The sequence below is a fragment of the Sapajus apella genome, unplaced genomic scaffold (assembly GCF_009761245.1).
Source record: "Sapajus apella isolate SASKATOON/1434 unplaced genomic scaffold, GSC_monkey_1.0 scaffold18, whole genome shotgun sequence".
NCBI classification, from domain to species: Eukaryota; Metazoa; Chordata; class Mammalia; order Primates; family Cebidae; genus Sapajus; species Sapajus apella.
This window is the reverse complement of record NW_022436958.1, coordinates 30,489,577-30,514,924: the sequence shown is the minus strand read 5'-3', so window position 1 is coordinate 30,514,924 and position 25,348 is coordinate 30,489,577. Positions and strand designations below refer to the sequence as shown.

The following is a 25,348-nucleotide window of genomic DNA, read 5'->3' as shown; positions in this document are numbered from 1 at the left end:
CTCCCACCTTGGCCTCCAAAGTGCTGGGATTATAAACTAGTTTATTTTTAATATTCTAATATGTCATACATATGCAAAAACTACTATTTCAATATAGCCTACCACCAGTAAAGGGATTACCTGGGATTAGGTATCAGTAATTGGTTGTTTGGCTGGCTAATATTTATTATTTTTACCATTATTTCTTTAAGCCTTTGCTTTCTCTGGATTCTTCACAGTCTCCTATTTTGTTTTTTGACTACAGTAGGTATCTCAAGAGAAATGTCAATATAAGAAGGCACCTGCTATCAGAGTGTGAACAGAATGATGAGGGCAGGCAATAAGCCTCAGATCAGAAATCAAGAAGGGAGGGGTCAACTCTGGGATAGCAAATCCTGCCTCACATCTGCAGTGTCATAGTCATTGCTGCACATTAGAATCACCTAGAGAGCTATCAAATCCTCCTGCTCCTTGAGCATTCTCCAGACCAATTAAATCAGAATTACCTGGGCTGCCCGGGGAACTCCAGTGTACAACCCAGTATAAAGAGGGCTTAAATGCCCAGTTATCACTGGGTTTCCGTGCCTCAGCTGAACAGGGATGATAGTTTGGCTCCAAATCTTTGTAGAGTCATGGTAGGGGTAGGAGGTGATGCTTCAGAAGCTTGGAAAAGATGCCCTGCTTCAGGCCCAGGGAAATGTGGGAACCCACAGACAGAGGACTCATTGAAACTTGCGACCACTACATCCCTGTACCATAACCCAAGGAAGTCTGGGGGAAGAGTGGAGAGTAGAGCTTTGTGAAGAGTGTGGAGTGCATTTTAGAGGGATCAGTCTCATGCAGGCCTTTATGAGGGCAAGGCAAAAATTTATGGTTTGCTGGGGCATAAATAAAAGGCTTTTCTATCTTTCATGTTGAGAAATGTAAGTCCTCATGTGGTTGCTTTGTGTTTTTGCTTTTGTTTTCCACATGGTTGGTATAGGCAGTTCTAAATGCAGTTAATTTACTTCACAACTTGAGCAAGATTCTTCTTCACAGAATATAATTCTGTTGATTCAATTTCTATTAAAAAAAGAACATGGGATCTTTCCACAATCTACAGAGCAGTAGGAAGGTGGATGTGGGTAGGAAGACAAGAGACACAGATTGAGTAGTAGGAGAAGACCAGCTGCAAAATGGCAAGGAAGCAGTGCCATGGACACAGTTTTGAAAAGCGGTAATAAAATAGGCAATCATGAGCATGGCAAAGATAATTTTGAATGCAGCATAGAGAAAACAAGTCAATTCATGAAATACGCATCTCCAAACCCCCAACTGGATTTGCGTTTGCATTTCCACTTCTTGCAGAATTGAAGGGAAAATCAAGTCACTAATATAGAGCTAAGCTGATTTGCTGTATGGCATAGTCAGGAACTGAGATGTTCCATTATAGATAACTTCAGTCAACTGAATTCTGCATCAACCAGCTCGTGCAAATCTGGCTGCATGAGTAGCACTGATCATAACCGGTTGAGGCTGTTGTACTCTATTTAGCAAACTCTTGGTCTTCCAATTCTGCCTCAGCATTAAAAAGTTAATCTTATTGTGTTCTTTTCATCATCAAAGCCCACTCAGTCACAGTCACTGAGAAAGAGCTGTAGAGGATAAACAGATTAAAGGGCCTCGATTTGGAAGGAAAAACTCAGCAGAAGATTTGTTATGAGAGTTTTAATTTTTAACAGAGTGAGACTACTGCATCTAATCTGTCTGTGAGCCTTATTAGTGTGCCTCTCGAGAACAGTGTTTGTGCTGTTTCTATTCTTTGTTTCTTTGAAATCAAGCTGAGACCCTACTATGATCACTTAGCCTGTGGAAGGTTTATGAGTATTCGCTGGCCTATCTGCAGAAAGGTCTTTGTAATTCCAACACCTGTGCCAAATAGCAACAGTTCTCTGGTAAATATGGGTCCTTATTTCTGAGCAGGTTGATCAGACACTGGCTTTATTCTATTAAGACTGTTGTAGAAATACACTTACCTTCATTATTCCAATTGCACAAACCAGAAAATATGACAAGGTAGATTTTTCCTCCACATTTTCTTTCCCTTCCTGACAAAGGGCTGATATCCAGAATTTACAAAGAACTAAAACAGATTTACAAGAAAAAAACAAACAAGCCCATTCAAAAGTGGGCAAAGGATATGAACAGATACTTTACAAAAGAAGACACACATGAGGCCAACAAACATATGAAAAAATGCTCATCATCACTGGTCATCAGAGAAATGCAAATCAAAACTACATTGAGATACCATGTCACGCCAGTTAGAATGGTGATCATTAAAAAATCTGGAGACAACAGATGCTGGAGAGGATGTGGAGAAATAGGAACACTTTTACACTGTTGGTGGGAGTGTCAATTAGTTCAACCATTGTGGAAGACAGTGTGGCGATTCCTCAAGGACCTAGAAATAGAAATTCCATTTGACCCAGCAATCCCATTACTGGGCATATATCCAAAGGATTATAAATCGTTCTACTATAAGGACACGTGCACACGAATGTTCATTGCAGCACTGTTTACAATAGCAAAGACCTGGAACCAACACAAATGCCCATCGATGATAGACTGGACACGGAAAATGTGGCACATATACACCATGGAATATTATGCAGCCATCAGAAACGATGAGTTTGGGTCCTTTGTAGGGACATGGATGAACCTGGAAACCATCATTCTCAGCAAACTGACAGAAGAGCAGAAGATCAAACACCACACGTTCTCACTCATAGGTGGGTGTTGAACAATGAGAACACATGGACACAGGGAGGGCAGCACTACACACTGGGGTCAGTTGGGGGGAAATAGGGGAGGGAGGGTAGTGGGTGGGGAGCTAGGGAGAGATAGCAAGGGGAGAGATGCCAGATGTAGGTGATGGGGATGAAGGCAGCAAATCACACTGCCACGTATGTACCTATGCAACAATTTTGCATGTTCTTCACATGTACCCCAAAACCTAAAATGCAATAAAATAAATAAATGGGAAAAAAAGAGAAAAAAACCAACACCTCTTCAACTCTTTCTCTCTTCTATTCTAACAGCATAGCCTTTCCTTTCCTACCTAATTCATGTGTATATTAACTATATTATTTTCTTCTCCGTAGTGCCTTGGCACTATACTATAAATAAAGCAATCTTCAAAAGCAGTGCTATGCTCTCCATTAGTTCCCACTTAAAAAGCAAATTTTTATTCATTGTGGGGACCCAATGTACCTATATAGAGTGTTTGAAGCATATCTTTAATCGGTCCACTTTAACTTCTCATTTCTTACCATTGGAGTTAAATGCTTTTTCTTCAAAAGAGACTTGCTATTAGAATTTTTAAAATAAGCACTAGAGTTACTGATTACTCCATAACAACATACGCCCAAAGCATGTACACGTATGCAATTTCAAGCTAATCTTTGGATAATGGAGCTCCTAAAAAATTATTATTTCCCAGGGTGAAAGAACGGAAAAGAAAGTCAGGGTGTGAGGCTCAGAACACGACAGTCCTTGTTTGTCTTTTTACATATACATAAATTGTTTGTGAATCGTATGCTATTTTGAGAATAATTGCCACTGATGTCCCCTCTTGGCTTAAGGGTCAATATTTCTGATGATAATAACTAGGGTTTGTGAATCAATTAATGTATGTTAGGGAATATACTAAAAGATTTACATGGACATTTTATTCTTAAAATGACCTGTTATGTTATTATTTAGAATAAATTAAATGGTGCTATGGTTTGAATGTTTATCACCTTCAAAATTCATGTTGAAATGTAATTGCCAACTGGGCATGGTGGCTCATGAGTGTAATTCCAGCACTTTCGGAGGCCAAGTGCGTGAATCAGTTGAGCTCAGGAGTTTGAGACTAGTCGGGGGAAAATGGTGAAATCCTATCTCTCTAAAAAAAAAAAAAATACAAAAATTAGCTGAGCATGGTGGCATATGCCTGTGATCCCAACTACTCAGAAGGCTGAGGTGGGAATATTGCATGAGCCTGGGAGGTGGAAGTTGCAGTGAGCTGAGATCGCACCACTGCACTACCACGTGGATGATAGAGCAAGACCCTGTCTCAAAAAAACAAAAAAATGGATTTGCCATCATGATAGTATCATGAGGTGAGAACTCTAAGAGGTAGTTAGGTCATGAAGGCACCCCCCCATCATGAATAAACTAATGTCATTATCATAGAGTGAGAGTGAGTTCCTCCTTCTTGTTCTTGCTCCTTCTCACTGTCTCACTTTCTGCCACATTATGACATAGCAAGAAGGTCCTCAACAAGATGCCAGCACCTTGACATTGGACTGTTCAGCCTCTAGGAATGAAAGCCAATAAATTTCTTTTTAACAAATTAACCAGTCTGCGGTATTCTAGCATAGCCTCACAAAGTGGACTAAGACAGATGGGTAACTTGGGGGATTATAACCCAGGCCGTCTGATTCTAGAGGCAGCAGCCCCAATTATTACTCCGGATTGCCTCATTTTGAATGTTGTTACTTCAAGTTACAATAGTCACTTTAAAATAGTGCTCATAATTAAAAGACAGTACAAGACACATTCTTGTTCACAACCTTGTGCGTTGATAGAGATCTAGGTTAGGTTGGGGCTGTTAATAGCAATCTTGAACAACTATGTATGCGGCAGGAAGCTAAAGGCAGGTTTAAAGCACTTAGATGAGAAACGCTTTGCAATGTGGACATTTAGCTGATAAAAATACATTTAGTTTGCTAGAAAATAATTATAGGTCACCTTTAAAGAGTCTAAAACACACAGCAGTCAGATTATGTCTGTCACAAGCTGTCAAAAATGGTTTTATTGACCTAAAATTATCTAGAGATTGTTCTAAATTCACATAATCTTACAGAACATGATTGTTTTCATTTTAATTTTTGCAATAGCAGATATATGAGGAAAGATATATACTGTCACTCAGCGCATTGAAGTTAGTGGCAGGGCAAAGGTCACAAATGCTTTTTCTTCTTGATATGGATTCAGTGCAGCAATTCCACATGAAAGCAAACACCTTAGCACTGGATTGCACTGATTACTTCCAAAATTTTTTGAGCTCCATCTGCTCTTTCCTACTTACACTACTTAAGAAAGAAAAAAAAAGCAACTTGAGGAAAGAAGCAGCTTCTGAGGCTTCAGGAAATAATTCACAAAGAGCTCCTCAGTGCTGCATAAATATGGAGGAAAGAAAAGGAAAAAGAAATTCACATAAGAAGATGAAAGTCTAACTCTAAGTGTGAGAAAGTGGCACAAAGAAAGTCCTATACTACTAATAGGCACAAAGTTTCTTTCTGGAAGGATGAGAATGTTTTCAAATTGATTGTGGTTGATACTGCACAATTCTGTAAATATTCTAAACAATCATTGAACTGTTTTCATAAAATGGGTGAAATTTGTGGTATACAAATTATATCTTAATAAAGCTTCCAAATAAGGAGAAAGAAAAAAAAGGGGGGGAAGAAGGTCCTAAAAATAACCACACAGAAACCATGGAGTGCACAAGTGAAAATCAACTCAGGAGGGAGGCAATGGCAATTTTACATCAATAGCATGTTTATTCTAACATATGCTCCAGCATATCTAGAGATACCCTTTTCAGGTTGAGTAGATGGATTATTAAAAATATTCTTGCCAAATGGAAACTGTTGTAGTGAGTAGATAGAAAGACATTTCTCTCAAGTCGTCCTTTCCATTCTAGCATTAAGGCCCTACTAATTTTCACTAGCATAAAACACTGAAAACTCAATCCTAAAACAAAAGCAGGAGATATGCTGAGTGACTTATAAACCCTTAAAGAGGGTTGGTTTTAATTTATATCTACTGGAAGCATTAATGGTTGTTTTGAAAAACAAAATCTAAATGGGTAATGTTAAAAATGGTTACTATTAATTGCAAAGGGAACCTATTAAATGTTCCCCAGCCTATTCTTTGAAGAAGCTCAACCCCTCCTACCACCTAATGCTCTCCCCCAGCGACCCAGAGTGGCTCCTTTTCCTAATTTTCATGAGCATACTCTGCAGGCTAGGAGGGATATGGCTAACTGTTTAACAAACAGAACATAAAAGCATGGCAAGTCTAGAATACATAAATGGAACATCACCCTAAGTTTAAAATGTCTGGTATAAATGAATGTTCCTATATATATACACCTTTTTTTCTCTTTCAGAATCACCCTTTCATTAGATGTAACACAGACTAATCTATCAGCAAAAGAAGAGATCTTTAATCTCAGAGATAGCTTAATTATCAAAATTTGTGTAGGCCAATTGCTGATCTTCCAGACAAACTGTTACCAAAGAGTCAGCTAATTATCCTGAAACACCTGACTTCAATACATCAGGAAGCAAACAGGGACTTTATTATTATACCTTATTAAGTTATTACTAACTGTGGCATTAAATATTTTCAGAAATTCAGAACAAATGTTCTTTCAACTCTAATTAAACTTGATTTCCAAATTAATATTAATTACTGTATGTCAAAAAATAAATATTTTTTTGGCCAGGGGCAAATAGCGGGGAAATAAATCTCAAGCACTTTCAACATCAAAGGGATTGAAAACACTATCAGAGTCGATAACATCTTAGGTACAGACAGGATTAACTACCTGTCTTTACTAGCAAACATCTTGCCCACAATCCCTGCTGATAAAACAAGTGATTTTTAGAGTGCATTTAGACAGCATTAAAAGTTTGACTATCTAAGACATAGTTTTTCTACATTTTCCCCCCATAACCAAATTTGACATTATCTAAAGGTAGATAATGAAACTGAAGTTTAGAGAAGTCACTACAGTTCTAGACTCATGAAAATATTCAGACTCCTAGTGCATGATTTTTATTACTTTCATACACATTCACAGAGCAGGGACTACATGTATCATAATAATAAACTACATTTGCAAGGAGCTTATAGTAGATATATATTTTTGTTTGATTTTGTTTTTACCCAGTATGTATCCTTCATTGAAAATAATATGCTGAGAACTTCCACTTAGGTAAACAAGGTACAGAAGTTTAAGCCAATCAGCACCCTCTGTCTATAGAAATTAGATATGTAAGGAGCATGTGTAGTCCATTCAGAGCCAAAGAGATACTTTAAGGCTTTTTCTTGGGACTTTTGGGAAAAAGACTCTTACTTTCTCTGCATCCCTTTTGCTACTGGCGGAAATTTGAATGGGAATGGACCCAACCCAGTGGAAGTGATGCTGAGAGGTTAAAAAGAAGAAATCTGATTAAGGTGATACTTTGTTTATTGTTTGAACAAACATTTGTGTGGTGCTTACAATGGACCAGGCAATGTTTTAAGCACTTTACAAATACTACCTCCTTTATTACTCTAAAAAACTCATGAGGTGAATACTGTCATAATATTGGCTTTATAATTGAGGAAACTGAGAGACTAAGATGTTAAGAAACTTGCCTAATGTCAAACAGTTAATACATAAAGGAGCAGGAATTTGAATCCAAATGATCTGGCTCCAATATCTGTGCTCTGAGCCACTTTGCTAGGGCCATACTTTAAGTCCCTACATCAATGGTAAGGTGATACATACTTAACAGAGTTATTGAAAGAAGGAAAAAAAATAAAAGAAGGAATGATTTGTTGCATTTGCCCATTTCCCTGGTGTAAATATTCTCACTATGGCTGATTTCAAGCTGCTAGCAAGGTAGTGTTTGGTTTCCAAAAGTCGCCAAAATTTAATTATTGGAGAGTTGATTCAAGCTAGTTCAGCTACTCCACTGGAACTTGCATCGAATCTCCCTTCCACAAGACTATTTTTTGTAAAACTGTAATGTTTCTTTTGGTTTAAGCCACTTTTTGTTGGGTTTTCTGTCTTTTGTAGTATTAGAGTCTTAATTAATATCAAGTTTCACAGAAATGGAAATACTTTCACATAAATTGCTCTGTCACATTAAACTTCCACAGTAACCTCATGAAATAGGCAAGTTACTCAACGATTTTCCCATCTTACTCATCAGAAACTGAAGGTTGAGGGGGTTATGAATTTGGTTGATGCAGTACTGGTTATGTAATATGCCAGACCCAGTGTAAAATGAAAATGTAGAGTCCTTTGTTCAAAAGTTCTTGAGAATTTTAAAATGGAGACAGAAGAGTGTTAAACGAAGTGGATGGCATTTCTAAGCAAGGGAACTATGCAACAGCACAGGCCACACATCCATGATGGTGGCCCTGGATCTGTGTAACCCTGAAAAGTCACAGAGGTGGTGCGTAAATCAAGATCCACAAGTCCCATAGCCCATAGTCCCCAATGCTTCCCTTCAAAGTGAAGCGTCTGTAACTACATTACTGATATTTCTACATAGAATTTGTTAAACTATTAATGATAGTAATATTTTGTGTTGTTGGCCAGTTTAAAGTAAACACACACATCCACACTCAAAGACTCCTACGTTTCAATAGTTATAAATTAGATCACAGTATGCCTAATCTTAATTACTTATTTACATTAAATTTCCTTTAGGCAGTACAAAAAAGAAATCTTGCCATCAATTATCTGGAGATAGCATAGGATAGAAAAAAAAAAGAAATCTTGCCATAAATTTATTGAGATACCCATAGCGTACATTTTTAACTTTGCAAACAGCCAGAAAAAGGAAACAAATAATATTTCGTATATAAGATTTTTAATCATTCTACCTGATATGCTGCCTCATCCCCCTGCCACACATAACATGCAATTACTTCATTAAAAAAAAAAATTAGACAACTCTCTATGTCCTGGGGATTTAAAAAAAAACATCCACTTCTATTTCTCACTACAAAATTGAAGAAATACCTCAGTTACCTCCTTCCTCAAGGAAAATGTGGGCCTAAGTACAGCTACTTGCAGTGCAATTGTTATTAATATTTTTCAAAGTCTGATGAGTTTTATTACTAAGATTCTCACATTCAAAAATCATTATATCTATTGAAAGTATTTTGTGATATATAATGATGAAATAATGAAATCGATGAAATGGGAAAAATTTTTATATAAGATTACATTTAGAGGTCATAATATGTGGTTTTATGCAACATCTAGGCTCTACTACTCACTGTTTGAGGATTTTAAAGAAAACAGAAAACTCCCCACCACAATAAACAGCTGGATAATGCTTCAAACTTTATGCAAACAACCAGCAGCTAGTTTATTATGAATTATAACCTAGAAGCAGAAGCTCAGTATAAACATTGCTCCCGACAGTTCTATTTACCTATTGACTAACCTAGGCTATTTAATTTTCATTTATGTCTGAAACATTAGAAGACAAGGGGTAGAATATTCCAGCATGGTCTGTAGAAATTTGGCAAAAATGCTTCAAGTAAGTAAATAAATACATAGATATGCTTTAAAGATGATTTTCTAAAACATTTCAAAGCTACAGAGCTTGTTAATGAGTAATGAAAATAAATGTATCACTAAAGAAAGGCGATTTCCACATTGGCACCAAAATGAGAGCATTTCAACCCATCACCTGTAGTAGTATTACCTGCTCAGATCTGTTCTGGTGTTGATATTGGTATTGAGCAAAGGTATTACGGGAAGAAGTAATTTCATCCTCAAATTGTTTCTTCACCTTGGCCAAACCACCAGGCACTCTGCACATTTCTGACTCTTCCATTATCTAGGATGATTTAAGAAAAAGGAAAATTCAGCTTTACAGCTGTGCAGGATAGGATTCTCAAGCTATTTTTAAAAAAGTTGACACTTATTGGTAGGCAGTATCTTAGAAAGACATTCACATACACCATTATTTCAGTATGTCTTTAACAAAAATCTTAATAAATATATTCTGTCTAGATTGTTTTCTCATTTATCAGTTTTTTGATATAAAGTCAGAAGAATCTTCAAAGTATTGAGCTGATTCCCTCTAATCTCAGATACATTTTTATGTCTGCAGATTAGATCTATTAGATTGCACAGTATTTCTCCTGTAACATGCAGACTAGCGGATATTAGAATAATGGGTTCAATTTTAACCCACAATAAGGTTGTTATCAAAATCCCAAACATCTATATAGGCAACATGTTATTAAGAATAATTATTAAAATCATTTTTGCTCACTCCAAATTTTTCAAATTCATAATGATGAACAAAATAAAAAGCCTCAGAACATTCCTTATGTAAAAATATTAATATCAGTAATGTGACTACTTAAGTGATTTTGTACGTATTGAATGACATATTCTGTCATTTAATGCTTCTTCATGTAAGACAGCTTGTTAGGTTCTCACAGCTAGAACAGAAGTGCTGGCATTGGAATTTCATTCCACATCTGTCTGTCTTCATCACTGGCCTCAAAGAACAGACAGAAAAACAGCAGCGACACCTTCCAGGATTAGCGAACCCTAGGCATCAGCTCTGAGCACTGGCATGTCAGAATCAGGGGGCTTTAACATTAGGAGGGTTCTAGTCTGTCACTTTCATTTCACAAATGAGAAAACTAATTTTGATACATATTATTGGAAGCAACTTGAAAAGCACCTGAGTATTCTTGTGAGACTATGCCCCCTCGGGAGGAGCAGAAGTAGCTCAGGCACATTGGTTTTGATGATTCAGTGCACTCCAGAGCCCAGCAGGCACTCAAGCCCAGATGGGATAACTCTCAAGCAAACAGGCCCCATGCCAGCCTTCCCTCTTCCAGGAAGATTCTAGGTCTGCTTGGAACTGGGAGACTTGGCAGCACTTCAAATCAAAGCAGGTCTCCTGAGGTCTGACCCAGTCCTGACATAACCTTCAAAGCCTTAAGACCTCGAAAGTAACTGTGGGCCCTGGAGCTGAGACGATTCTATAACATGAACTGGGGACTCGGGGGGTCCTGGATCTTTACCCAAATATGCAGTTTTTCAAATACATATTAAAAAGTAGTACCTATCTTGGGGTTTGAGTTTCCTATACTCCAAAATATTATAGACTAATATTCAGGATTATCTAAATTACCAGCAAATACTCAAGTGGTTGTTTTACCAAGTTAACAACATTTCCTCATTTATGTGGGCTATCCAATATTTCAGAATATGTGTGCTGGCTCTCTGAGAAGAGATGATTGTATTCTTGAATGAGCTAGGTATATATTGTGCCAAATTCTGCAACAAATTTTAACTATAAATCCTAATCAATTACTTCTAGTTGATGGATGTTAAGGTCAGAAAAATGTACAGCACCCTTTTGACATTAAAGGTACAGTGAAAAAGAGGAAGAGTGAATTAAGGCCACAATATTTATTTTACCCCTTCTGCCATTTAATTTCTATAAATGGTTTTGCTGGATAAATTATAGATAGATAATATGTAAGTATTAAAATATAGACATTAAGGTAATTATTGCTAAGAAGAACCTTGCTGGTTCAAACAACCATTATGATGTCCAAATCATGGCAAATTAATTTGGCAAGACTTAGTATTATGCTTATCACTGGATGCTCTCCTGGTAAGTGCATTTTCACAAAAAGATCAATTCTTATACTGGACAGGTTGCCTCTTATCTACAAAATGGATTAAAAAATGGATATACTCATTACATTCCCTTAGCACTGCACTTTAGAAACAGACTACATTACACATGCAAATATTCTTTTCTTTTTTTTTTTTTTGAGACGGAATCTCACTCAGCTTAGCCACCCAGGCTGGAGTGCAGTGATATGATCTTGGCTCACTGCAACCACCGTCTCCCAAGTTCAAGCGATTCTCTCTTCTCAGCCTCCCAGGTAGCTGGGATTACAGGCACCTGTTGTCGTGCCCAGCCATTTTTTAAAAATTTATTTTATTTTAGTACAGACGGGGCTTCACCATGTTTGCCAGGCTGGTCTTGAACTCCCGATCTCAGGTGATTTGCCTGCCTCAGCCTCCGAAAGTGCTAGGATTACAGGTGTGGGCCACCATAGATTATTTTTAATGGTAGTACTAATTCTGTCCCTACCACTCCTGGTACTATCATTACACCATTGCAGCTACTCATTCACGGAAGTGAGACGAATCTTCTGAGATACGGTTCAGTGGTGGTGCTAAGGTTTCCTTCTTCCACTCAGCGTGTAGATGAAAGTTTACACATGTGAGATGGCAAGACTTGTTCAAGAAGCAGTCTGTAGCCATAACCAGGAGTGATGCTTCCTTGCTCAGCTGGGCACCTTTCCTGTGACTTTGCCTTATTTAGTGTCATGCTCTAAATGTCTCAGCTAATCCATGTTGTTATCATTGACCCCATAACTGAAATTTGTGTTGAACATTTTTAAGCTTACTGTTAGAAAATTCTGTGTTTCTTATTATTTGGCTCCAAAGTTTGGAATCTAATGGATATGCTGATAATAACACATTAATTTGAACACCTAACAGTTAAATCTAGGTAAATATACTACATAGTCCTCAAGTTCTTTTTACAAAAAAACTGTTCTTGGGTTATAGGGCATAACAGAAATAATATAATTTTGGGAATTGGGCAGTGATTCTAATTCCAGCCCTGACAATTGAAACCTTGGGCTACAGCTCTTGAACTCAGTTTCTTTCTTAGAAACAGGGCATAGCAATATTTTTCTCACAGATTTTTTGTGGGTATTAAAAAAGGTAAAGGGAATAAAATTGCACAGACCTGAAAATGAATCTGGCATTTTAATTTGTTGCTCAACATGTTTTACTTCTCCCTCTCTTTTAGGGGACTTCTACAGACCACCACTGTTTCATGAGCATAGCTTTCATTTAGGTACAGCCAAAGGCCATCTGAGTCTAAGGCAAGGAAAAACCATTTGTCTTTACATGTGTCAATATGATTGGCCTCCTCACTACCTAATTTTATAAGCTCCTATGAGTAACTTTCTCTTGGTTTTCTTGTCTATAAAATGAGCAGGGAAGAAAGGATTACTACATTCTTTACATGTAATCATTTTCAGAGTAGCCCTAAAGTTTAGATTTTGTATTAAATAACAGTATCATTTAGTTTCTGTATGTGTTCAATATCAACACTCCCTTTAAAAATACATTATAAATATATATCATCATGCCGTGATGCCACTTTTAAAATGTATATTCTCATAGTACCTGGCAAAATCAATCTTCCTAAATCAAATATTGTTTACTAAATATATATAGTAGATTCAGTTTGGGTCTGATTCTGTGACTTCCAGATTTTGCATTTAAAATTTTGGGCTAATTGTGGAGATAGAGACTTAGTCACAGGCAGTTGCCATGATTTTTTTGGTGTGTGTGTGTGTGGGGTGGGAGTAGATTGAACAAGCATTTCACGCACATAATTAAATAAACAATTTTTTTGCTTTGCTTTAGATGTTTACCAGGATTCTGCCGAGATAATATATGTGCTCTTCTTTCTCACAGTACTTGCTTAGGGCCAAACCATATAGTATAATATATATTTTGGGGGCCGAAAATACTTTCTCATTTAAGAAAGAGGAGGAAGTTGAATTCAGTTAGAAGAATACACGAGTCAAGAGACTAGGAATCTAGCTTGGCCTCCTTACTATCTAATTTTATAATCTCCTGTAAGTAACTTTCTTTTGGTTTTCTTGTCTATATGGGCAGGAAAGAGAGGATTATTACATTCTTTATATGTAGACATTCTCAGATTAGCCCTAAAGGTTTTGATTTTGTATTAAACAATGGCGTCATTTAGTATCCCTATGTTCCAATGTAAACATTCCCTTTTTAAACACATTATAAATATACCTCATGCTCTGATACCATTTTTAAAATGTGTATTCTCATAGTACCTGGCAAGATCAATCTTCCTAAATCAAATATTGTTTACTAAATAACCAGTTTTTAACTAGGTATTTTCACAATCAACTGTTTCCTCATGAATCATTTCTCTAATTTAGAACATGAATAAGTTCCTCAATTATCCAGCAGGGGGTGCCATTGAAGAAGACTGGCAGGAGGTATGGTAGTGCCACTGTTTATTTTGGAAGTGATCTAGGTACTTATGTCACTTCTGTACATTCATTCCAAATCTAAACTGTGTCTAAAATGTATTTTAATGACTATGTGAAAACTTAAATGTCATCTAGAATTGCATTTTTAAATGAGTTTGGCACAGTCAGCCTTGTCTCTAAATAATTTGTAAAGAAGCATGTTAAGTGTAGCTATTTTAATACAACACCCTTTTCGGCTACTCTCTCTCCCTCTCTGTCTCTGTTTCTGTCTCTGTCTCTATCTCTCTCTGTCTCTCTCTCTTTCTCTCTCTCAACTACAACTAGGCTAATTTGCAGGTTATAATTATTAAAAAAATTCTTATATTCTATTAAGTTGAAGGCCAGAGAATACAGATCCCCAAAATTCTTTTGAATATGACTTTATAATGCATTGGCTCTAAAAATTGGTGGTCTTACTGTGTCCTGCAGTTTCCTATAATCATAATTGGTTTAGCAGAGTGTCTACATTGCTAATCTCTCTCATTTTTATGTTGATTAAACCTTTTCTAATGGATTTAGTGCATACAGAGAAATGAGAAAAGCTGAAGAAATTATACCGCCAGTGAATTTCAATGAGCCATATATGAGACCAAGGAGGGTGGCGTGCAAACCCACGTTATTAAAATTTGAAATTAATTCCCAACCTTCCTGAGGAGAACATCTACAGGTTAAGTAATAATGGTGATAATAACACGTTTATACAGTGCCTTATGGCTTACATGTAAATTGTCTCTTTGATTCCTCACCAAGAGCCGGTGTGGTAAATGATGATCCCCATTTTTCCACCAAGGAAACTGAAGCTCAGAGAGGAGTTAAGAGAGTAGCTAGGGGCCCTGCATGTGGTTTGTGCCTGTAATCCCAGCACTTTGGGAGGCTGAGGGGAGCAGATCATGAGGTCAAGAGATCGGGGCCATCATGGTCAACATGGTGAGACTCTGTCCCTACTAAAAATACAAAAATCAGTAAGGTGTGGTGGGGTGCACCTGTAGTCCCAGCTCGCAGGAGACTGAGGCAGGAGAATGGCTTGAACCCAGGAAGCGGAGGTTGCAGTGATTCAAGATTGTGCCACTGCACTCCAGCCTGGTGACAGAGTGAGAATCTGCCTCAAAAAAAAAAAAAAAAAAAGATAGTTCAAATTTAGGCAATTAATAAGTACCACGGCACAGTTGAAGCTTACATCCAGATCGTCTGGATGTATTACACACATTAATTTTGTACTCTTTCTACTTTAGCCCCTGTCCAGTAGTATTCTTACATTTCAAATATAAAAAGGAAATTTGGACAGATGGTAAGCATATCGTCTAATGCAAAACCATTAGGAGTAGCTTACATTAGCAGAGAAGCTGCGGCAGTCACCCCTGGAAACAGCTGCCTGGTACCTCGCCATCCGCTCCTTCAGGGAGACCACCTCGTGGATGTCTGACACACCGTCACCCCGAGCAGCACTGTCTTCTGCAAGTCCACGCTCAGGTTTATTAGGGCCAACAGTCTCTGAAGGGAAATGGAGCATGCTTAGATATGTGTTAAGCTTTAAGAAGAAAACAGCTAAAATATTTGATCTTAGTAAACAATATAGACTGCAGCATTTCACAATATTTTCAATGTCTCATGATCATCTCCTTCAAGCTTTCAAGCAAAGTTACAAAATGTGTGTATAAGAGCATAAACTTACGTAAACAGAAAAAAATTATCCCTCTCCTACTCTTGCAATTACCATGATGAGAAATAGTTATTTAGTAACAGATATATAATAAAAATTAACATTTGTCATGCACTATATTTTGAATTTATGCTAAATTCTATGTGCATTTTCAAAATTACTTTTCTAATAATCTTGTGAGGTAGGCAATATTATTTTCTAAAATTTATATAAGAAAATAGAGAGTCATGACTATTACAAACCTTTCCAAGGATCACACCTTTAATAAGTGGCAGATTTGAATATGGTTTGACGAAGTCTCTAATAACAAGCCTAAGAATTGCTCCTAGCTTCTCTCCTCACCCCTCAACCTTAAAGGAGATATACCTGGCTAAAATATGCAAATGCTGTGAATACTATAGGCTGTGGATTTCTTTTTCTTTTCTTCATAGAGGCATGTATTACATAAGAAAGAAATAACAATATCATTAGAAACAGCTTTTTCAGGCACCCATTTCAGGGAGCCTAATATTTACCCACTTAAGCCATCTACTTGGCAAAAATGCAGGGTAGGAGGAAGTACATATCAGGAAAAGGTGTGAAAGATTGATTGCACAATCACAGAATAACAGTTGTTAGAAACAGAATAATCTTAAAGACCATGGAATCTAACCCAATCTAATCAATGCCTTTTAGGCAGAAGAAAACATATGCCTGAATGTTTCCTTATGTGAAAGGTACATAAAGACCCTCCATTTTAATGTGATTCTCCAAGGCTATTTAGCTTATGTATGCCAGAACTGATCTCAAAGCTAGTTTTTCTTATTTAATCTACTGATCTTTGTTGTCATCCCTCTACCTGATTGTTTACTATTCACTCTCTTTTTTTTTTTTTGAGGCAGAGTATTGCTCTTGTCGCCCAGGCTGGAGCACAGTGGCATGATCTCGAATCACTGCAACCTCCTCCTCCTGACTTCAAGCAATTCTCCTGCCTCAGCCTCCTGAGTGGCTGGGATTACAGGTGTGCACTACCGCACCTGGCTAATTTTTGTATTTTAAGTAGAGATGGGGTTTCGTCGTGTTGGCCAGTCTGGTCTTGAACTCGTGACCTCAGGTGATCCACCCGTCTCAGCCTCCCAAAGTGCTGGGATTACAGGCATGAGCCAACACTCCCAGCCTACTTTTCAGTCTTAGATGATTTTGTTTCCAAAATTATTTCAAGGGCATGATATTAGTATGTATATATGTGCTTTTGTATGTGAGTTTACATATCTGCATCACTCATTCATGCATCTCCTGCCTTTCACCCTTAGGTCTGGTAGTTTCTGGGGCTTACAGGGTAGAGCTCTTTGTAGTACTTTCTTATTTCGGTTGGTATAATTTAATCACTATCAACCAAGGCCCAAATAACGTCAAATAAAAGCCAAGCTGTTCCCTCCCTTCCCCATTTTTCTCTCTCTTCCCTCAGCTCTCAGCCCAGGCATTTAACCATCTTGTTGAATTGCTTGGTTTTTCTATTAGTGTCTTCAAGGTTTATGTACACAACAGCCGCTGAGAACAATTTCTGTGGCCTAGAAAAAATTAAAACTCATTTTCATTTTGACACCTTCCTGGAGTATATAGTTTTCCATAGAGACTTCTTATTCAGTAAACACTTTCATATATTGTAATTAAAATAGTAAAAATACTTAACATGCTATCAAAAAGATAAAAATTAAAAGGAATAAGACATTGTATTATATGAATGCTGATTGTACAACATTGATTATGTTCACAACAAATGGTAGCTATCTTTGAAATTCTCCTGTCATCCAAGACTTCATAGCCATGCAAAAGACTCTTCCACTTGATTCTGATAAAGAGATTCCCACGAATCACTGAAAGACTTTCACATGCTGTGGAAAAGCTCTTTATTTTTCCCTGCAGATTATATATCTGCACAGATGAATTCAGTTTACATTCAATGTGCTGTTCTTACTTTGCTGCGAAAGAATGTCAAATAGATTTTATTGAACACAGCACCCTAAAGTTTTTGCACATTAAAATATAAATTTTATTCCTTGTATTATCCATAAAAGATGCCATTCTTTTCATAATCTTAATAGGTCAGGCTTTTGTTTTTGTTGTTGCTAAAATTTACAAATAGTATTTCTCTTTCAAGTATTTGATTTTAAACATTTTTTAATGACAAAATGTCCAACATTATTTGTCAAAAAGAAATCAGTGGCCTGAGTATTGAGATATTTGGGTTCCATTGCTCATGGCCATTTCGGATAATCATAGAAAAGGCCCTCTCTTTGTTCCTGCTCCCACCCCGCCTGTTTTTCCCCCATCAGTGACTGCATACTCAGGTAGGGTGTTGGATTACAAAAATTACCTTGGACCCTTAGGCTGTATCCATATTATTTCCTAACCCTCTAATCAATATCAATCAATTTATTAATCTGAAAAATGAGGTGACACTTCCTGCACAGTCTACTATAATGCAGTGTACCTATAGCTGATAACACCTGATGTAAATTTTTAGGGTACACAAGTAAGCCCCTTCCTTGGGGGTACAGAGGAAAATGAGGTGCTTGACCTCATAATACTCAATTCCACAAGGCTTGATGCAATTGAGTTTGAAGAGCAGTATAAAATGGGTTTATGGTATTATTTAAAGAGAAAGCAGACTTAAGAGAACAAATAAGGCTTATTGTCATACAATACTTGTGGAAAAATAGGGAATGATAAAACTAATTATGCAAGTCAGACAGGAAAGGAACAAACTAAAAAGCTAAAGTACTCTGTGAAAAAAAGGAAGGGAAAATTTAAATTTTCAAATGACTATTACTCTTAGAAAGCATCATAAATATTAATATCAATAAATCATTTTGTTGGAAGTTTTCACCTCTAAGGCTTAGAAGTAATTTATTGCACAGATGAGTAATCCAAAATCCAAAGAAGTTCAGTGAATTCTCCCAAATCTTGAGTTAATGTGTAGCTGGGCTTAGAATTCATTGTGCACTAAATATAGAAAGCATGCATTTATTCACATATATGAAAATAATTTATAATGTATTCAAAATATTCAGTCTTTGTGTAATAAAATACATCATACAAAGCAGTAAAAACATATAGAGAAGCACTTGGGAAGAAGATGAATCACTAAAAAATACAATCTATTATCATGGCAACTATTAGATATCAAATATAAGAATGTCTATTATAAGGGTTTTGAGGTTCTTAGAAAAAATATTTACATTGTAATTTCAGTATAATAGAAAAAGTCATATACTATAGATAGCTCCGACTTATGCCCACTTTTAGATTCTTAAACCATGAGAAATTGTGTGACTAGAGATGTTTTTTCTCAAGCCCAAAACATGCTTTTCTTCTGCAGTTTTTAGAAACAAACTAAATCGATCAATAAAATTTGACCAGGTTAGAAAAATTCATTATGCCTTCCTGAATTTTATTTTCTATGGAGAGTCCATGTTTAAAACATTTAAAAAACACACAGTAGTACAATATTTATAAGGCAGAACACTTCCTTTCTCAACCAATCATTCACATATTTGCAGTCCGTAACAGAAAGGATTGCATAGCTACCGCCTGTGCTTCCTTAAAGTTGGTAAGATATCAGAGACAGAAAACCATTAGGAATAGTCAATGTAATTAATACATTCTAGAATCTTCTCCTAATTTTACAAATTATACAATCAGATAAAGAATTATGAATATGTAGAGATTAATATAGAGAGACATTTCAAAAAGATTATTGATAGATACGTTATGAACCATTCTAAACTAGCTGTTCAGGAAATTTCAAATTTGGAATTCAGTGATTTATAAAAATGATATGTTCTTACAACATTAAGAAGTGAAAAATCTACCATTTCCCATTAAGCAATTATCAAAAAATCTGAAGTAAGTTATAAATATGATCCTAAATTTTTCATAGAGTTACAATTTGGAAATAAACGTCAGTGGCTTGATACGTAGAGTTATGGTCAATGTGTTGCTCAAAAATATAGGCAGAGCCTGAAAAAATATGTGCGGAAGACACTTACTGTGTCTGGGTTCACAAGGCCAACAGCTTTGTCACGGTCTTATTTCTAAAGCCAGATTGCATCTCATCACATTCTCTAAATGTAAAAACATCTTATTACTTTCAAAGTATGAGAGATATTCTTAAATTGTACTTGTGGATCGTCTTATGGAAAGGATGACTGTGTAGCAATACAATTGATATTACTAGGAGAGAGATATATTAATATTGGTGCTTTAAAAGGGGCTTAAACATTGTTTAAATTTGTATGAGTCATCTCATTTCTTTTCCCTTCTGCCTTCCCATTGTGAGACAATGCGAAAGTCTACAGAATAAAATGGAAAGCACTTTGAACTACTTATTGCTTTCAGAGACCACTTGGTAGTGTCTGGGTTGTGAAGCTAACATGGGCCATGTCTGATTTATAGCAGAGACTTGGCTCAGGTGAAATCAGAAGACAAGACATTTGCCAAAGATGAGAAAAGAACTAAAGATATTCAAACATTTTGAAGAATTAAAATACACATTGAAGGCAGTAAATTGGATAATATATGCTATAGAAAAGAAAATCAATAGCATACTAGCAGCAATAGGAAATACTGCAAAGATGGAAAACAGAGTAAAATCCATACTACAGGCATTTCAGTGCCAGGGTCGGGGAGTAGGTAGAAGAAATACGATATACTAGAAGAAAAAATGTGCAAAAAAAGAAATTATGGCGTAGATTGAAAATATTTACCACAACCCAGGAATAAAGTTAATTTAAACATACCAACATATTGGCAAATCCTGGTGAACATTTTAAGTTCATGGAAAAAGAAGAATTCTATAGTTATGCAGACACATGAAGACTATCTGTGATAAAAAAGCAACATTCAGATATCCTTAGATGTTTCCTTTATGATGCCAAACACTAAAGGGAATTAGAGAACCAGTTACTGGTTACTGAAATTTTAGTTTTGTGAACCAGAGTCTACATGAGTCCAAGTTGATAACCATGTGAGAAGGCAACAAAAAATCAAACACAGAGCATGTAATAACAAAAGGCAACCCAAAAGAAAACAAAGGCCCTTGAAATATAATGCCTAAACAATAAGGAGGCAGGCTTAAAAATAGTTAATTTATTTGTTTATAATTAAAAGTATTAGTTACAGAAATAATCAGAGGTCAAACTCCTCATCGAAGGATGAAGGCAAATAACCTAATGATATACCATGTGCAATAAATAGATACAAAACAAGCAACATAATTTAAAAAACATATTGGTCAAAAAGTTACCAGGCAAATATAAATGAAGAAAAGTTATCATTACTATGCTACTTTCATGAAAAGTATCCTTAAAAACAAATTATTCATATACTAAATGAGATAGAGGACCATTCTATATTTAAAAGATACCATTCACTATGAAGCTGGAATAACTGTTGATGGCTACATGCTGATTAGCACAGTACAGCAACATAAAAGGCCATTAGTAACAAGGAAAAGAAAACCTTTTTGGGAAAATAATAGCTGTGGGTGACTTTAACTTATCTTTCTACACCTTGCCAGATGGAAGCTCAAAAATAAATGATTTTGAATTACATAATTATATATAAATTGAATTATATACTTATATAATTATACAATTAATAAGGTTTATGTAATTATGTAATTGATAAGGTATATTCATATGCATTATCAGGAAATAAATATTGATTATCTACAAAAAGCATAAGATACATTCACATTCATCTTTCAGGGCTTTCAGTATAGTTGGAGGGACAAGGTATTATAGCCAGTGTGTAATGGGCTTGTACCAGTTGAGTTGGGAGCCTACAGTGAGGACATAATCCTCCTGGGTATAGTTAGTGAAGCACGTGTCAGGAAAGGCATCCTGAAACATAGAACATCTGAAGGGGATCCTGAAGGAGTTGGCCATGTGAATACGTGTTTTAGAGAAATATGCAAAAGGAGATGAAACTGCAGCACTGTCAACAAATTGTGTTGAGAAAATTGGGTAATGATTTTGAGGAAAATGTTAAGAGATCCCCACCTCACAGCATTTTGCAAATGAAATACCAGATGGGCTAAAGAGTTAAATATTTTTTTTAAATTATGAATCTTTAGAGAAATAGAAGTAGTTCTTAAAATGGTTTCAACTGGACTTCATAAGCATAAGAATTCAAAGTAAAAATATTTTTAGCAAAATTTGTAGGAGAAAATAAAAATTGGAAAAGGATAATTATAATAAATACACATGTTTAGTTTCAGTAAAAAAACACTCATAAGCCAGAAAAAAGTGCTAATATTGAAAAATGGATAAAGGACCTGAAAGAATGATTCACAAGTAAAAAATTCATAGTAAATATGTATAAAGTGCTTTCTATGTGTCAGAATATTAATCCATGTAATACTCTCAATCATATTAGGAGATATAGGCTATTTTATTTTTTATCTCCATTTTACAGAAAAGGAAACAGAGACAGTTTCTAAAACCTGCACCAGTTCAAGCAGCTGGTGAGTTTTGAGCTGGGAAGGGAAGCTCAGCAATCTGGCCTCAGTCTCTGTAACTCCAATTCCGATGCTACCTCTTAAGAAGGACCGGTGTTCAACAACAAACAAAATCACTACGCCCAGTAAACAAATGAGGGAAACAACAAAGAGATGCCTTTTTCTGTTATGAACTGACTCACACTGCATATACAATAAAAATATCCATAATATTCCCAGGTGGCTAGTTCAGTGTCTAACTGTGACACAAAATAAATTCTAAAGTTAACAATAATTTAAACTGTTTAGCAGAAAAAACAGAATTTATTATTTTTCTTTGAAATTTGCTAAAACTGACGTAAGAAGCCTTCATTTAATGCCACCTAAGAACCAGGCAAAATGTGCTGGTGAATCCCCTGGAAGCTGCAAAGCTGAAGCTATCATAGATACCAGCTTCAAAAAGGCAAGACACATCAATAGCCTTGCTACTTTATTCCAGATGCATTATGAAGAGCTGTTTCATTCTTGAAAAAAAATTGATTTAGAACTCCATTGGGAAAATGATGAACTAAATTCTATCAAACCTAAATACATGATCTATAACCCATCTTGGATTTGTGTGCAGGATATCATACCAATACACATATCATAGGCTCAGAGCCATTAGCATGAATAAATTTTTCTATAATTCTTAATATTTGCAAATCCCTCAGCTAATAATAAAATTCATCTCATTTTAAGCATTCAGAATGCTACCGCCAAGTGAAATTTGTAATCAATTTGAGTTTTATATATTCTTATCCTCATTTGAATATTATAAAACCAATAAATAGATGGAGAATAAAATGAAAGGAAGTTTACAGCACAGCCCTGCATTAATTCAGAGTTCTTAAAAAACATGGAGAAGAAGGGTGAGGGAATAAAAATGAGTGGAAGTAAGCACAAAAACCATCTTGTAGCATTTTTTTTCCAGCAAATGAACACAGTGACTCAGATTCAATTTCTTAAACTAACCTCCCTATGACCCTATTCCCCCAAAATGCATTATTATCGTATGTGTACTTGTCACCTTTCGAAAAATCCATCCATTCATCTGATTACTTGGGCTTTATACATTAAGAAAAGAAGATCTCCTGTGTTTATAAAAAGGATTAGTTCTTACTTTCTTACTAAGCCCCTACTAGCTAGTATTTGCCTGGTTCACCATATACTGGAAGACATCCTTTAAATCCAGGTAACTGGAAGGAAGACAAAATTCAGCACTGTAGTAGGCAGAATATTGGTCCGCCAAAGATGTTCACATCCTAATCCCCAGGACCTATGAATATGTGAGCTTACTTAGCAAAGGGGATTTTGCAGATATGATAAAGTTGAGGATTTTGAGATGAGAAGATTATGCTAGATTATCCAAGTGGATTCCATGTAATCACAAGGATCCTTATAAAGTGAAAGAGGGAGTCAGGAGAGTTAGACAGGAGATGTGATGACAGAAATGGGAGAGTGAGGAGATTGACTTGAATATTCAACACTGCTGGCTTTGAAGGTAGAACTAAGGTCCACAAGTTGAGGAATACAGGCAGCTTCTAGAAGCTGGAAAAGACAAATAAACAGATTCTCCTCCTAGATCTTCTGGAGGAAGGTTGACATAGTGAATACCTTACTTTTTTCCCAGTGAAACCCACTTTGGACTTCGGACCTCCAGAACTGTAAGATAATAGATGAGTGCTACTGGAATCTGTTGCATTTTGGTAATTTGGTGCAGCAGCGATAGGACACTGACACAAACATTCACTGTACACATACACATGTCTGTCCAAGTCGCAAATTGCTACATACTAGATACTTTTAAAGTCATATTTCAGTTCCAGCTCCCCAAATTGCACAGACACATAAATACACAAACCACTACATGATGGAGACATCTCTGAAGCTACTCTTCATGTCCCAAAGAAGAAATGCCCGCCTACCCGATAAGACTCAGCTTAAGCATCCAGTTAGATTCTAATCTCTCTGTATAATAGGACTGCTACTTCCAACTGCTGTCACTTCTTTTTCAATAGACATGTCCTCTGTCTTTTGCAGCTCCTATCACCTCATGAGAAGTACTGCTGGTACCAGAGCATTTATGAATTAAGAAAATTTAATCAGAAGTCAGGTAGTCATTAGTATAAAAATGTTGCTAGTTTGGATATATATGAAAATCAAATCATACTGCTATTAAACATTTTTAAATTAATCAGTTAGCTTAGAGATTTGGCCAGTTTAAAAAAATCAATAATTGAATAAAATGACTTAAATTTCATTGAAATAGTCTAATAAATTAGAATCATTAAATGCCTGTAGATGGTGCATATTTTTATAGCATAAGTCTCTTGTTGGACATTTCTCTAGTACAATCAGACTTATATTATACTATAATATTGATAGCTAACAGTTAATGAATATAATGTGCTAATCATGTTACATCTATTATCCCATTAATTCTCATAACAACCATATCTAATGGGTGGTTTATTCCCATTTTACTGATGAGGAAGTAATGCTCAGAAGATAATATATAGTAAGTAGCTGACCCTGAAGTTGATTTCAAGTATTTCTGCATACAACTTTCAACTCTACACAGTCTCTCAAGTAAATATATTTTCATTAAAATATAACATTTTTATTTCAAAGTTAATTTTTAATTAAGGGTGTGAAACTTCTTTTCTGCTTCCTAAATATATGAACATAAATCCTTTCTAGACATTGACTTCAGTGTAATCTAAGGATAAATCAAAGGGAAACCAATAAGCTGAATTTCCATAGCTACAAGTGGCTCCTTTTCATTCTTGCAAGCTTGAGTTTAGAATTAGAAATCAAAGCAAATTCCTCAGCTACGTTGCTTTGGTCACCACAGAGATCAAACTTGAGAAGGGGTTAAGGTTAGGTCCAATTGAACAGAGAAGGGAATAAAGTTGACTGTAAAGAAGGGAAAATGCAAAGCAGGGGACACGGGTCTCATTTTTAAGTGATCTACTATGCCCCAGGGGATGGGAGGTGGTGTTGCGCTTTCATCCAAATGTCCCCTTGTCTCAATCTGCATCACAGCTATATACTGAAGGTATATAGTATATTTTCTTCCTTCCTTCCTCCCTCCCTCCCTCCATCCCTCTCTCTTTCTCTCTTTCCCTCTTTCTCTTTCTTTCTTTCTTTCTTTCTTTCTTTCTTTCTTTCTTTCTTTCTTTCTTTCTTTCTTCTTTCTTTCTTTCTTTCTTTCTTTCTTTCTTTCT

At 36.0% G+C, this 25,348-nt stretch overlaps 1 protein-coding gene across 5 annotated transcripts in view; it reads right to left on the bottom strand.

The window, feature by feature from the left end:
• The window catches only part of XIRP2 (xin actin binding repeat containing 2), a 72,284-nt gene that overhangs the window by 32,403 nt on the left and 14,533 nt on the right, over positions 1 to 25,348 (bottom strand). For 2 of the 5 annotated variants that reach the window (XM_032286620.1, XM_032286617.1), the window contains exons 2-3: positions 15,269 to 15,429; positions 9,510 to 9,644 (exon numbers count right to left, since the gene is read on the bottom strand). In XM_032286620.1, coding sequence (XP_032142511.1) covers positions 9,510 to 9,644; positions 15,269 to 15,325 — 192 coding nt within the window. In that variant the 5' untranslated portion in view covers positions 15,326 to 15,429. Of the gene's footprint in view, positions 1 to 9,509; positions 9,645 to 15,268; positions 15,453 to 25,348 lie in introns of those variants that run through there. The other 3 variants (XM_032286616.1, XM_032286619.1, XM_032286618.1) reach the window with 3 other exon arrangements.